Genomic DNA, 15,942 nt, shown 5'->3' with positions numbered 1-15,942 from the left:
TTTTGGTGAACATTCTGATCGATTGCAGCAACGGCAGATGAGCAAAGGGTATTGAGTATTGATAGACCCTAATTTTATTTTTTCCCATTATTTACTTGAAATTGTGTTTCCTGCGTACATTGCCCCTTATCGAATTATGTTTCGGTTGTCATGAGACTGCTTAATATTAGGTCTTATTTAGAACTTCGACTTCAACCTCCTATCGGAACACCCTGTGAGTGAATTTCTAGATTTCTGATTCTATTAGAAGTGATATACAGTTTTCATTACACGGGAGTCAATTTAAGAATTTCTTCGTATTCTATTACTGGTCTCTAAGTATTTGCAGAAGCTTTGTGGCAAAGATGCTGATATCATTGAGGAAATAGTTGAAATTCAGGTATTTAAATTCCAGTTCCTCAAATCCAAAGTAGATTGCTTTCTAATAGAAGGTACATATGCCCGCCCATTTACAAAATTCGGATTCAGTTACTAATATACATTTGTCAAAAAAAATTTTAAAATGCTACAGTTGAAATGCAAATATAAAAGTCACTTTTTGATCCCTAAGTATTTGCCACATGGTAGCTCAAGAGTTTCTCAAATTGTTGATGTAAATTATGTCTTCATCTATAATTTTGATGCATTTTTAGCAGAATTTGGAAAAGTGAAATCTAATTATTACTTAAATGTGGGGGAGTCTGAATCATGAACTACTTATCATGGCCTTTGAGTCATTTAAAAGTAATATTCACTACCACTATATTTCTGTAATTAGAGCCGCATTTAAGACAATGAGAATGAATACACAGATATTGAAGGATCACTCGATGAGAGATGAAAGGAGCATGTTAAATGGGCTGCAAGCATGGCTTTAGGGCTGGTGCTACTGTTCCTTGGGTTATATGCAGACAATCTGATGCACCAGAAAACATTGTAAGTTCTTGGCACTCATATTGTTTTTTATTTTTCTTTTCAACAATTATTATCCCTCTTTACTATGATAGAAAATGTTTATGAATTTAATGGAAATTGAGCATCCTAAGTTGTTTGGTTCCTTCGTTAATTGCAATCTCTCATTTTGATATTTTTAATTTGCTTTCACATATAGATTCCTGCAATGCATCTCACTGTTATGGTTTCTGGCCAAATTCTTATAAGAAACTAGCACTTGGGATGGGGGTAAAATGCTAGCCTAGCATATTATAATTATATGTGATTATCCGTTTCATATAAATTTCTTCAAGATGCGTCACTAGCCATTTTTGGTCATGGTCTTAATATTGTATCAATTGGAAAATTGGAATTAAAAAAAATTGGTGGTAGTGGTTTGCAATTCCCATCATCTCTTTTTCATGATGCGTTCTAAAAAATTGATAGTAATGGTTGTAATCTAGAGTAGTATCAATTGTTTTCCCTACCCACAACCAATTCACAAAGAAAATAATCCGAATAATGGGCAATTTTTTTCTTTTCTTTTTTGACAATATGAATCTCTCTCTCTCTCTCTCTCTCTCTCTCTCTCTCTCTCTCTCTTCTCATCTCTCTCCTCTCTCTCTCTATATATATATATATATATATATATATGTGCACTTGCTTGTTTTAGTTTCATACGAATGTAAAAAAAATTATACATTCCACCAAGTCCCTTATCCATATTTTCATTGAAAAAACATAACAATTTTTTAAATGAATTTTGTAAGAGTGAAATGGTTATGATTTTTGTAATTTTTTCAAGCTATTAACTAATGAGTTAGATTAGATTAACGCAAACATGTGGGACAAATTAGAAATTTGATTAAAGTGACAAAATTTACTCAAAATAATATTAAGTTTTTGAATCAAGTGACCCATGTAAATGATAAACGGTTTAAAAATCAATTAAATGTTTTAAAAAAAATTCCTTCCTAAATTCTCTCTCTCTCTCTCTCTCTCTCTCTCTCTCCCCTATGTGCAAGAGTTGTTGGACATTAAGAAATTATTTGAGACTCTTGACTATAATAAATAAGTGAAAATACGATGAATATATAATTTTTATCCATAAAAATATACATACATTAAAAAAATATTTTGCCACGTGTATTTTTACTAGTGTATATATATATATATATATTCTTTTGTAGAATGTCGGTGGGTTTTTGAATGTGCCAAAACGGAACATATTCTCATGAGTTTCGTTTTTTTTATAGTAGGACTTGCAAACTTCCAAAGATACCCGGAAAATGATTAAAATCATATTATATAGTTTAATTTTATTTTCTATGAACAGTTGACCATTAAGCACATGCTTAACCTTTGCCTTTTCTTCATTTTCTCAGTTATTAGTTGTCGACTTGGAATCAATTGGGATTAATTTTGACCGAATTAAGTCAATTTAGGCCGAGTTCAACCGATTCCAAACTGCTTATTGGACAATTCGATTCAAAATCAACAGAAACCAATACCGTACCTGATCCGAGTTTTAAAATCTTATCCATTGCTCATCCATGCTTTTCATCTTTTATTTGCTAGATCCATATATCAAACGCAAACCACCAATCGGTAATGTCAGTATATTTGTGCCAGTCTAAATTGGTAAACTTCCAAGATATTAGAGAATTGGGGGAGAGTTTCCTACAAAGCAATGTAAGATATTAGAGAATTGGGGGAGGGTTTCCTACAAAGCAATGTAAGAAGGAGATGCAAGTTGCATCAATGAGGGATTGAAAAATAGTATCATTCATATGGTATTCACATATGGTTCACTTGATCAGAGGTTCAGAATAAGAGAGAATGTCAATGTGAACCCTATTATTTGTGAAGGATATAAAAGAAGTAGCAATCCCTTTTTAGATGATTGAACATAAAATGGGCTGAAGTATCATTTTGGTTTCAATCAAGTGCAGTCTAGCCTCCGAGTCCATATAGAGAAAAAGCCATCATATTGATTGGCTTTTCCTAGGGTTGTAAATTATATGACCAATCATTTTGTTGGTCTCATGTGGACGAATTATTTATCTAAAATGCCTGTTATTTTACTAAATATCACAAGATACTTATTCATCTATATGGATGATCTGTCTATTCAACCGGTGGATACAAAATACATGGTTTGGATTAACCAAGTGTTCTATGAAAAATAAAAAATAAAAAGATTAACCAAGTATCAAATTTTTGAATCTAATTCAATCAAATATCTCCTTTTGTATTGACAAACATCTAATTATTAATGCATGTTTATTAATGGATTATTTTTGCGATCTCCCAATTGTAAGTGGGATGAGACGATATAGAGTAAAAAATATAAAAATTGATGGATTAGATTTTGTCTTCTGTTTTCAGAAACATCACCTTGCATTATTATATGAATAACTATCTTTTTTTTTTTTTTTTTTTTTTTCCCCTTTAAGTTTGTATTTCTTATAAATAATTAGATGTTTCTCCACACCACCGGTAAAAGAGGGTGTCTCCATACCGGTATGATAGGTGTTATGACAATTTCAGCCAGGGGTGCAAGTTTGGGGCTTTATGATTCTAGTAGAAACTAAATAGATCGGTTGAAATTGAAAATGAAAAAAAAAAATAATAATAAATAAATAAATAACTATTAGCTAGTTTCAGCATTTTTTAATCATTATATGTGAAAAACCAAAACCAAACCAATATAAGCTCAATAAGAGTCCGTAAAGTCAAATCCTAAGAGTATGCTTCCAATGATGTCAAATGGGTTTTTTTCCAAATAATCTCTTACTACTAATAACAAAAATTTTCATAATCTAGTTAGTTACATCTATGTTTCTATTTTTTATTTGAAAAAAAAAAAGTTCAATGAAAAAATAAGGTAACTCAAAACATCAAAGTCAGAGTTAGAGTTAGTGATTTGAGACCTTGAGACTCACTGATGTTTTAGTATCAAGGATAAGATTGAGGTCTGATAGCCAAGGATTGATGTTTGAGATGACATTTAATGGGTTTGGCTTTACTTTTGATTTTGAGATTTGGTCTATGTGAATCCAAATAAGTAACATATGATTAGAACAATACTGAAGAAGCTATCCTTATCTCATAAGGCTTATCTGGTAAAGGAATAGATTGGAATTATAATTAGATTACTGAAAGAACTACTAGATAGGTTTTCAGATCTATAAGAGTTACTTGTAGGTAATACTTTCTTATAATAAATGGAATTAGGAAGACGCTCCCACTCTTACATCAGTGAGGGGTTGAAAAATAGTATCATCCATATGATGTTTTGACCATCGAGCCTATCCTAGATCTATTCTTAGACCTATCAGCCCAACATATTAATTTTTATAAGTTAAATGTGAGGCAAAACTAGAAATGATAAAAAGTAAAGAATGAGTATAGTAGAACTGATTTGGGAGTTATCATAATCAATGATAAGCTTCTCGAAAATCATTTGAGGTGGTATGGCCATGTTCAAATAAGACTTGAGGATATTCAACTAAGAAGAAGTGATCTTTCAGATTGAAGGAGTTAAAAGAGCTAGAATAAACTTAAAATGACCATAGGCGAAATGGTAAATAATGACATGCAGATTTTCGGTCTTGTTCTTAGTATGATCTTGGATAGAGCCTATTGGATGGTAATGATCCATGTAGCCGACCCTAGTATTTAGCTGAGAGATTCTCTTGACTTATTGGTTTGTACATCTTTCTTCTTACTCTCATCTCTCATATTTTCATCTCTTTTTCCTCCAATTTTTTTTTTTTTTTATATCATCTACTTTGTTTTATATGGATTTATGTAGCCTAGCCCATTAAGTTGGAATAAGCTGTGTTTTTTGTTGTTTTTCTTGAATCGGTATGTAACTTTTGAAAATAAAAAAGTTTTGAATGACTTGTCAGAATTAAAGGCAATGTGTGAGGAGGCTGTCCATCTTGGTACTAGCTCGTTTGATGTTTCACGCTATAGCTAATTTTTTTTTTTTTTTTTCTTTTCTTTTACCCCCAAGCGAAAATCCTAGAGCTAAATCTCAAGGACTAAAATCTGTCTCAGCCGTGTGGAAATAGTTTTCTTCAATGTGCTTTTCCATTATCGTACCTGGTGGTGCAGCTTTTCTTGGTCGTAGCCAGTTTTGAGTCTTTCCTTATAATTGAAAGGTGATTTTTTCCTACCTTAGTTTCACGTTGTTTTCCAAACTATCTGGCATCACAGAAAAGTCATGGTCTATCCTCACAAACATGGGACCTAAGACATCCCCAAGATCTGCCAACCTAATTTCTGGCAGATCCTGGGGATAAAAGAGAGACAGAGAGAGAATCTGTGGGTGGTTCTTATGGTTTGTTTTCTTTCATCTAACAGATTCTGAATGCATGAGATAGAAGAAAATGACCTACTGAATTGGCCAAAAGTGATTAGTTTCTTATAATATTAAGAAACTAATAAGCTAATAAGCTTACATTCTAAAGGAAAAGATGACTTTCATCAACAAGGTCGTTAAAGTTGACCTAATATTTACATGGTTAGAAGTGCAGATACATGGGTGATGGGTCCATGTTATTTATAAATTGATGAGAATCATATATCCATCTTTAAAGAAAGAAGAACGCTATCTAGTTGCGTGTATCTATGTCTAGACATAGGCAGACGTAAAAATATTGTGCTAAACACTGGTCAATAATTAGAGAAGGAAATTTGATAAGAGTAGCTATCATGTTCGGTAATATATACACATACTTCACATAACACAACATTAGTGTAATTGGAACATCATTTTAATTGGTTTACGTGTCCTAGTGGCAGTAAACATTTTGAAGTCATTGTTGTGCATTCAACATTATGACTTAGGGCTCCTGTCAACACGTGCAAAGTCCTCCATAGTTGGAACACTGACAATTTTTTTGGCCACACGACTTTCACCTTGCATACTAGTCCATCCCTGTATGACCGACAAACCCTAGCTGTTCAACCCTTTTCCTCACCCGCAACCTTTATTATGCCTCTTTAGTCATCACGGCATTACACCCCATGTGTTGAAGATGCCTCTGTGCGACCTTCTATTGGTCTACATGATGGTGCAGTGGCCTCGTAAACAGGTAACATTCTCTTGTCCATTAATTAAGTCCTGCTCAAGTTTTAGCTTAGAATAATAAATTTGTTATAAACAATAGGGGGTCAAAACATGATTCTAAGTTGTCTAAATTATGTGAATTTCATATAACACCATTATATAATAATAGAGATTAATGACACATTTTATTCTATAAGACTTGCACATTTAGTCAAATAAAATGCGCTTATTTTTCTGTACAGAATACTGCAGGAGAAGGTCACATGGGCCACAACTTTGAAGGGGGAGAAATTGGGATTCGATGGAGAAAGAGGGTAGTTTGTGTTGGGAGGAAGGGGGAGGGATCCCAGCTCAATTGCCATGTTTGCAACATCATCTTCATCACTATCGCTAGTGTAGGGTCAAGGTTATGCTGCATCTGCGCAGAAAGCCGGTGTAAATTCCACGTTGAAGTATAGGACTCAACCCAAGAGAGGTCTTTCGTAGTTATATACATGATAAATGTTTGCCAAGTTATTGTTGGCTATGTGTTCATCAAATACCTATTTTTCTTTTTTATATTCATTTATTATACATGATAATTGAAGGGTTATATTTATCCTTTGGTTTTCATTTAAAAAAAAAAAAATGTTATTAATTAGGGATAAGAATGAACATCTTGTTCATATGAGTGTCACATTATATACTCGTAGAAATGATGATTCTAATATGCAAGTGTTAATGCACATACGATGTGCACAGTGATTGGATCACTGGAGAGTGTTGCATATATTAGTGCCCATTGATGAGGAAAACAATTCTCGTTAGTAGAATTCTCTTAGTCGCTTGGCTTGAGAGGTCCTTGTCATTTTGATTATATATCATGGACCAGTGCAATAGATTCATGGTGCTTGATCGTGAACGAAAGAGACTCTTAAAATTGAATCCATTGCCTTAATGGAAAAATTCTTAGGAAAAAAAAAAATGTATGGATAAAAATATAGATTCGGAAATGATTTTGTAAAGATTTTAAAAATTGATATGAAAACTAATATTATTTTTTAATAATTCATTTTATTAAAATGTTGTAAAAAATTTTTATCATTATTATTTTGGGTAAAATGAGTTGAATGACTTCAATCAGCTCTGAGAATTGGGTTGGGTGTCGGCTAAGTATCCAAGATAGCCGGACAACAGGAACTAGTGTCTAAGGGGGAGCTGGATCAGGTCACCGCCAGGTTGGTGGCTAGGGTAGGGGTGTCAAACGGTGCAGTTTCAGCTATTCGGTTTGGTTTCGATTCGGTTTACATTTCGATAAGGTGAAATCAAAATCGCGCCGGATAGGAATAAGCTGAAATTAGAATCGTTTTTATCTGGTTTCAGTTTTAGAGGTTTCTAATAGGTTTTTATTATTCGGTTTACAACCGATTTACATGTGGTTAATATTGTCATTTTAGAAAATGGTTTGCACCGCTAATAGGAATTATTTGATTGGAACTTCAAAATGACTCTCTTTTGAACCAAGTTCTTTTTCTTTATCTTTTGGGAAAAAGGGGGGAAAAAAATTGGGGTACCAAATGCACCAAAATTCAGTTGGTTTAAATAAATTTTCAATTAAAAAATTCTTTTAATATTAAGATTATTGAAACACAAAACCAATTGCACGGTACATCAAAACTAATGAGAGAATCCTAATCTCAAAATTTATAGTATATACCCATGTAATAATTAAATATGCTCCTTCCATATCAACATTTTCAAATTCATCAACTAATAAGTATAGAGTAGAGATTAAACTCAATGTCAAGATATATGATCCACCAATAATACTAATGGGGGCAACACAAGCATATACATAAATTTACAACGCATTACTGAAAATAGAACATATCTTAATCAATATAGTCTAACAACCTATTATAGATTTACAACATGAAGAATCTTAGTCAATACATAGAAGAATTCATGCACTTCCACATATCAAGCAAAAAGAGCAAAGTAAGCTATAGAAGAATCAATTGAAAGCAAAAGTGTTCCTTTGATTAGATCTGGCCTGTTTAGAAGAATAGAAAGATAGATAAATAGGAGGAACAAGTGTTCCTTTGATTCTAAAAGAGGCTTCCAAGACCCATGTAACTGCTTGGAGCTTTAAAATCAAGAATATAATGGGTTCACAATGATCAAATATTAGAGAGATAGGTTACCCTTATAACATGTTATAATCTCAATCTGTATCTACAGTTGCTTTATATAGATGTAATATTAGAGAAGCTTTGTTAGCTTAGAAGATCATAGCTAGTGTGAATTCTACATATATTAAATTCCTAAAGAGTTAAGATAATATACTTTCTATGTAAAATACTACTAATATGATAACTAATATTAGCAAATCAAGAGGTGTGATTATATGAAAGTAAAACTCCCTTTTTTGGTTAGTACTTAGTACTTTCCTTTTTTTTTTTTCTTCGTGAAAACTCATTGAAATTCAAAATACCTTAACTCTTTAAGGTGCCGGTTAGCCATCGGTTTTCTAGTTCTAAACTAAATCGAACCAAAATTATGCCTATAAAACGAAAACTGGATTATTTTCTTATAATTCGATTCAATTCGATTTGATTCGATTATAACTGATTGGTTTGGATTTCAGTAAATGATTTCGATTATATTTTTACACCCTTAGGCCAGGGTCATGTTTGGCTGGCCCGTCCGTACCCGTATAGAGTGAGAAGAGGAATCAGCAAGTGAAGCTTCGCTAGAATCGTTTCCAATTTCCGATGCTTGGCGGTGACTCAGAAGTTAGTAAAGAGTAGTGGGAACGAAGTTAGAAGACGCACATGATATAAATGCATTCTCCATTAAATACGACAAAAAGTACAGATTAGCTCCTCCTATTCTCCCACAGAGCATGCGTGCCACCTGGCATCTTCCCTTCAATTTATGATACGCGGAAGGCGAAACTAACTCCCTCAAGTCTCAGCTTTCACTCGGGTCTCTCTCCCTCAAATCATGGGTATTTGGAGATTATCATTTTAAATGGCGATTGTATTCACAGGGTTTTCTGATATTTTTATTTTTTATTATTAAATTATGGAGGGTATGTTTGTCTTTTACTAATCATCAAACATTCGATCAGGGGGAGTCGGACCTCTGACATTCCGATTTTGGGACGAACAGCTCACAAGGAATGAAGAGCGAGAGAGAGAGGAGTGGAACTGTCACAAGGGATCCACCATATACGGTGCGCCACGTGGAAAGTTCCAACGGGTTTCCTGGAAGGAGGAATTGTAGAAGGATGAATCGAAGTGGGGACCACGGCTCGCGCGGGTTTTCAAAGAGGTGGAGGCGTTCTTGGCTTTGCCAGTTTGCCTCGCTCTCCCCGCTTCCATCGGCCGGCGAAAACCATAACCAAAACACGCTCTCTCTCGCTCTCTCTTTCTTTCTCTCTCCTGTCCCGTCCTCCGCCACGCTTTTGGTTCTCTTCCCCGGTCTTTATGTCTCATGTGCCTGGCGACATTTTTTCCGGCGAGAAGTTTACCAATTGATGCGTCTGTTTCTCTGTTTCTTCTCAGCTCCTGTTCCTTTTACTTCTTCTACATTGCTACTTCCTGGCTTCTTCTCACAGATATCTTCTGAGGACGAACGAAGGGTACCTCTCTCTCTTTCCTTGCCGACAAACTCACTGGCGTGTTCGGCATTGAGGATACCGGTAGGTAGATCCTTTTTTTTTCTCCCTTAAGAGATTCTACTTTGTTTCATGGATTTGTTTGTCCAATGATCTTGAGTCAATCGATCCGGAATCAAGTTCTTACGATGGATGAAGATCTCTAATGAATGTATTCATGCTTGGTTGCATTAATGAAAAGTGCAGTTTCTATATTTGTTAATCGAGACAGAGATCGTTTTATTGGTTTTTAGATTTATTCATTGACGTTCTTCTAATTGTTGTTGAGTCTTTCGGAGTCTTTCAGGTAATGAGGTTTATTCGAAGGTAGTATTTTTCGGAGCTTTTCGTTTCTATCTTTCTTAATGGAGACTTTTCGAGTATTGGATTGTTTTTCTCTCCCTTTTTTTTTTCCCCCATGTTTGGATTTTGGGAAGATGTTTTTCATTTTCTTTCCATTGAAATAAATCTACGGATGCCCAACAGAGATTCTTTAATGCTCTGCTTTAGTATTCATGTAATGCCTTCCATGGATTTGAACTTAGAAGCTTGTCCATGTGTAATTTTCCCTATTGTTTCTTTTAAGGTGCCCGTTCAAACTCTGTAGTTGCTTGACTTCGGAAATGAATAGCATTAGACACCCCTTCAGAGGGATCATCAATGATGTTAAAGCAAGAGTAGAGTCTTACAAGCAAGATTGGATTGTTGGCCTTCGTTCATTCAGGTATCTCTTCTTCTTCTCTCCCCCTCCCCTCCCCCCAATTTAAATTTGTAAGAAGAGATTTTTTATCGTTTCATTTCGATATTTGTCACTGCAATTTCAATTCAATCTATTCTTCATCTGTGATAGGATATTGGCTCCAACTGCCTACATTTTCTTTGCGTCTGCTCTTCCCGTTATTGCTTTTGGAGAACAACTGAGTAGGGAAACAGGTTGGAATATGTTTTTCTTTTTATCTAATGCACCAAATATCAGGGTTTGGCTAGCCCAATCTCAAGTTTCAACCAAAGAGGACTATCATTAATAAATTCTTTATGTTTTTATCTCTTGTTAATCGATTCCTACAGATGAGCCTTAACTGTTAATTTGGTTATGTGCAGATGGAAGATTGAGTACAGTAGAAACTCTAGCTTCTACTGCCATCTGTGGTATCATACACTCAATACTTGGTGGACAGCCCTTGCTGATATTAGGAGTTGCAGAGCCCACTGTCATAATGTACACTTATCTCTACAGTTTCACCAAAGATAGGGCAGATTTGGGACCGGACCTGTTCTTGGCATGGGCCGGATGGTAAAATGAAACTAACTTCCCCATGTCTCCCTAATGGGTTCTTTGAGGTTTCTATGGTCTGTTAATTTTCACTGATATGATCTTTTACAGGGTGTGTGTTTGGACAGCTTTGCTGCTGATTCTCCTTGCAATATTCAACGCATGTGATCTTATTACTAGATTTACGAGGATCGCAGGGGAGCTTTTCGGCATGTTGATTACCGTCCTTTTCATTCAAGAGGCAATCAAGGTATATGCTCTATCCAAGAATTGAAACCCTGTATCTAGCAAGGTAATGAACTTTAAGTTATGGTTAACCTGATGTCAATATTGAATCACAGGGTGTGGTGGGTGAATTTGAGATTCCCAAAGATGGAAACCCAAAAGAAGAAAAGTATCAGTTTCAATGGCTCTACGCAAACGGATTGTTAGCAGTTATTTTCTCCTTTGGCCTGCTATATACAGCTCTACGGAGCAGGGAGGCAAGGTCTTGGTGGTATGGCACAGGTTCGTGAAAGGACTTCAACTAACTACTTTTGCTGCAAGCATGCCTATATTAATCTAATTTTTCATCTAACAGGGTGGGCTAGAAGTTTCATTGCGGACTATGGAGTTCCTTTGATGGTCTTGTTGTGGACAGCATTGTCATTCAGTGTGCCGAGTAAGGTTCCTTCAGGGGTTCCTAGGAGACTTAGTAGTCCTCTTGCTTGGGACTCAGGATCCTTGTACCATTGGACGGTAATTAAGGTATGACTTTCAGGCAACCCAATTTCTTGCTTCTTTTCATCATATAGCAAAAATTTTAAACTTATTGTTGGAATTCCAAATAGAAATTTAAAATCTGGGATGATGACAACTTAGAGTTTCTATCCTCTGAATGAAATATATCTTCTGACAATTAATAGTAGGAATCTATTCCCATTATACAAAAGCAGGCCTGAAATTCCAATCTGTAATGTGTAGGTTAGAAAGGACGCTCCTTTATTTAGGCCCGGTTCTGCCATGTAAATCTTATTAATCAAATTGTGCAGAAAATTTATTGTTACTGAATCATGTGCTTCTTATTCCCAACTGCAGCATATGGGGAGCGTCCCACCCATCTACATCTGTGCTGCTTTTATACCAGCATTGATGATAGCAGGTCTATACTTTTTCGACCATAGTGTGGCTTCACAGATGGCACAGCAGAAGGAGTTCAATCTCAAGAATCCCTCCGCTTACCATCACGACATCTTATTGCTCGGGCTTATGGTATGACTGATTTCTGTTCATCTATATCACTGATGTCTTACATCATAACAAAATCCTGAAATGTAACCTACCTATTTGTCAAGCTTACAGGCTGCTTTCAATTCATGTATTCAGGTATTGCTCTGTGGACTGATTGGAATCCCTCCTTCAAATGGGGTCCTCCCACAATCCCCTATGCATTCCAAGAGCCTTGCAATTCTGAAGAGGCAGGTAAGCAAAAAATCATAGCTGCATTACTGGTGGTACAAATAAGGTTGAATGCTTAGATGATCTTGTCTTTGATGTGCAGCTAATTAGGAAGAAAATGCTAAAGGGGGCTAAAGAATGCATAAACCAACAAGCTACCAACTCAGAAATATATGGCAAAATGCAAGAGCTCTTTATCGAAATGGACGAAGCCCCATCAGTAAGTGCCTGCTCTTTCACAAAGCACCCTTGACCATTGACAAGGCACTACATTGTAGGTCCATTTCTTGCCTCTTGAAAGATACAAAAGCAAGTAGTAGATCACCCTGAGATGCTTTCTTGCATTTTAATGACATTGTGTTATCACCAGAAGGGTATTATTTGCACTCTCTTACAATTTCATTACTTATTAATTTAGGCTGCCTCAGTAACAAAAGAGCTGAAGGGATTGAAGGATGCGGTTATGGCTGTTGACGATCATAAAAATAAAAAATTTGATCCTGAGAAGCACATTGAAGCCCACTTGCCAGTACGAGTTAATGAGCAGAGGATGAGCAACCTGTTACAGTCTGTTCTTGTGGGTGCATCTGTTTGTGCCATGCCAATTATCAAGTTGATACCTACATCAGTTCTTTGGGGATACTTTGCCTACATGGCCATTGACAGCCTCCCTGGCAACCAGTTCTGGGAAAGGATGTTGCTGCTCTTCATTACTCCTCGTCGTTGGTTCAAGTAAGTTACCACTTTCAAAATTTAGATTTCAACTATAGAAAAAAGAACTTGCCCTATAAATCAAATAGTTACATGTTTTTTGTTGCTATACTAAACAAATTAATTTTTCTTGTTGCTTACTGCTACAAGTTAGGCATGATTTTGTTTTCTCTGGGTGTTGAATTGTGGTGTTGGTGCAGGGTCCTGGAAGGTGATCATGCTTCCTTTGTGGAATCAGTACCATTCAAATACATTGCTTTATTTACCATCTTCGAGTTTATATATTTTCTGGTGTGCTTTGGAGTGACATGGATACCAATCGGTGGCATACTGTTCCCGTTGCCATTCTTCCTCCTGATAGCCATAAGACAGCACATCCTCCCCAAATTCATTGACCTGGATCACCTTCATGAATTGGATGCAGCCACTTATGAGGAGATTGCTGGTACTCCACATCTTGGCCGTTCTTTCAGGGTAATGGATTTCTTCCTTCTTCATGGATCAGTGGCCAATGAAAGGGCCTCATCTCTTTTAGTTCTCTTTATAGAAATTGTGATTATGATAGATTACTATACAATAGTATTTATTCTATTGTTATCTAAATTGTGATATGTGAAAACACATGAGCAGGAACAGGAATCTAGTCAAAATGTGAGCGATGAGTATGCTGTTGATCTCTGTGACCGCGAGATATTGGATCAATTCACAACCCATAGAGGAGAGTTAAAGCTTAGAACTTTAAGCTACAATGAAGAGAGGCGCTCCCAGGCAAGAAAACAACTATGAAACACTCAAGTTCCCACAGCAGTGTAGGTTGATTTATGACTAACTTTCAGATTTACCATTTTGTGCCATAACAGGTTCATCCTGTGGTGTCCCAGAACGAGTGAGGATGAGTAGATATTCACAGAAGGAAAATGAGACCAGCCATGATAATGATCATGATTGTCAAATGAAGGTTTCTCAACGATGATGCTTATTTTACAGAAAGGGGTGGAAGAATTTCCCTTCTTTTTTTTTTGGGGTGGTTGAGAAGATGGGCATCTTCTGTTACATCAATTCCTATGGACGAGGAACAGCAAAAAAAGGTAAGGGTGCAAGTAAAATAGTGGAGGAAGAAGAGTAATGGGTGAAGAGGAGCATTCAGAAGTTTCATAGTGTAATATTCTTTTTTTTTTTTTCCCCTTCTTCTGGGATTAGGTAAACAAGTTTTAATTCTTCTCTAATTATTCATTAACATTTAAATTGAAAACCAAAGGGAGGGGGGAGAGAGAGAGAGAGAGAGAGACAAGGATAAGAAGAGGGGGAGGATTCTTTTGTTGTTGTTGTCCCTAGTCTTCTGACTACCAGAAGTGCAGGGGGCTCGGTGTAGAACGGCTTCGGAAGCATATGTACTCTCTGATTTATGATCTAACAAGAAAATTCTCAACTTGGTAATGGCAGTTCTAAGTTTTTCCGAGTATCTTATATCATACTTTTTTTATGCTCGTTAACGGATCTCGTCTTTCTGAAGCATGCTCTTCAGACTTTTTTTGTCTTTGCGAAGGAAGCTCTTCATACACAGCTTTCTTTGGTATAGTTTTAACTTTTAAGTTATGTTTATCAGTATAAATTGACGCGTATGATATATATAGAAAAATGCTGGGCATGTTAGCGGATTATCTAGGAATAAGACATGCTAGTAATAATATTGCCCTTTGATGAATTAGGATAGGATGCGTATAACTTTTTTTGATCGTTGGATTCCACCATATATATATTTTTTTCTTTTTTTTTTACTGACTATGAGTATGAAGGCCTGATTAGTCCCGTAGGCCTATACTAACACCACAACCGCATGGATGGGATCAGACCAAGGTTGAATGAGAGTGATTCAATTTTCACTGAAACTAGTGAAAAACACTAAACATCACCATGTGAGTGGCCCCAAGAAAATGAAAGGAATCAAACCCAAAACAACTTGCTTCTTGAAGCAAAGGTCCCTTGCCAACTCGGCTACCCCTTGAAGTTGCATTTAATATAATTTATGATCCCTATTTCTCACTAAAACTAATTCAATATACCAATACATTTAAAAATAAATTTAGAGTCGTTATGATTTATGGCTATAAACTCCTTATAATTGTTTATGCTGGTACCATTAACAAACCTGTGCAAAATTGCTTTTTCAGGGAAAGCAAAACGATGAAGTTAATAAAAATTAGAATTTTTTTTTTCTCTCCTGCCACCCTTCAGTAGCATCCCCCACCCTGTCCTAACCTATATTCTATTATATGTAAAAAATAATATATATTATAAAGGCAAGAGAACAGTAATCTGTGGTGTGGCTACGCCAGCACCTGGGCCATCGGGCGAGTGCCCATTGGTATCCACCTTAGAGAACACGGGGGCCAAAATGGTAGTCCGAAAGGAATGTTCTTGGGTGAATTTTCCTAGATCAATGCCTGTGATCACTCTCGCAAACTGCGTCTTAGTATTGGAATAATTCTATGACATGGTTCATTCAACCAGAAAAAGGAACCTATAAACTTTGGTGTTCTTTCTTTTGAGCCTAAATTCACTATTTCCATTCCATGGGATTTACCGGATGATACCAAAATGAGAATGGCTATTGAGAATAGGTTTAGCTTGTTGCCCCCCACAACTCCTGGGACATCAGGCAAGTGCACATGGGTATCCACTGTAGGGAACACAAGGGATAGGGAGTCATTTCATAGAAACTTGTGCGACGGCGTAGGGAATAGGACCAGTTACGGTTCTTTTTCCCATATAATAATAATAATAGACTATATTATATTATATACTATATTATATTATGTTATATATAATAGGGCAAGAGAACCTTGATATCTTGCAAAGTCATTGTGCTAGTGCGTAGACCAATGGGAG

The 15,942-nt window shown here is 35.9% G+C and overlaps 1 protein-coding gene across 1 annotated transcript; it reads left to right on the top strand.

The window, feature by feature from the left end:
* The first annotated feature begins 9,296 nt into the window (after positions 1-9,296).
* Positions 9,297-14,490, top strand: LOC122059621 (boron transporter 4-like). The gene is made up of 14 exons (XM_042622528.1): positions 9,297-9,677; positions 10,219-10,356; positions 10,483-10,565; positions 10,734-10,926; positions 11,017-11,155; positions 11,247-11,412; positions 11,486-11,652; positions 11,983-12,156; positions 12,271-12,366; positions 12,446-12,562; positions 12,761-13,074; positions 13,254-13,527; positions 13,684-13,821; positions 13,914-14,490. The coding sequence occupies exons 2-14, from the start codon at positions 10,256-10,258 to the stop codon at positions 13,941-13,943; spliced, it is 1,992 nt and encodes a 663-aa protein (XP_042478462.1). The 5' UTR covers positions 9,297-9,677; positions 10,219-10,255; the 3' UTR covers positions 13,944-14,490.
* Positions 14,491-15,942: the final 1,452 nt, after the last annotated feature.

Source organism: Macadamia integrifolia, chromosome 2 (genome assembly GCF_013358625.1).
Source record: "Macadamia integrifolia cultivar HAES 741 chromosome 2, SCU_Mint_v3, whole genome shotgun sequence".
NCBI lineage: Eukaryota > Viridiplantae > Streptophyta > Magnoliopsida > Proteales > Proteaceae > Macadamia > Macadamia integrifolia.
The sequence above is the reverse complement of the archived record's forward strand: the minus strand, read 5'-3'. Positions and strand labels throughout refer to the sequence as shown.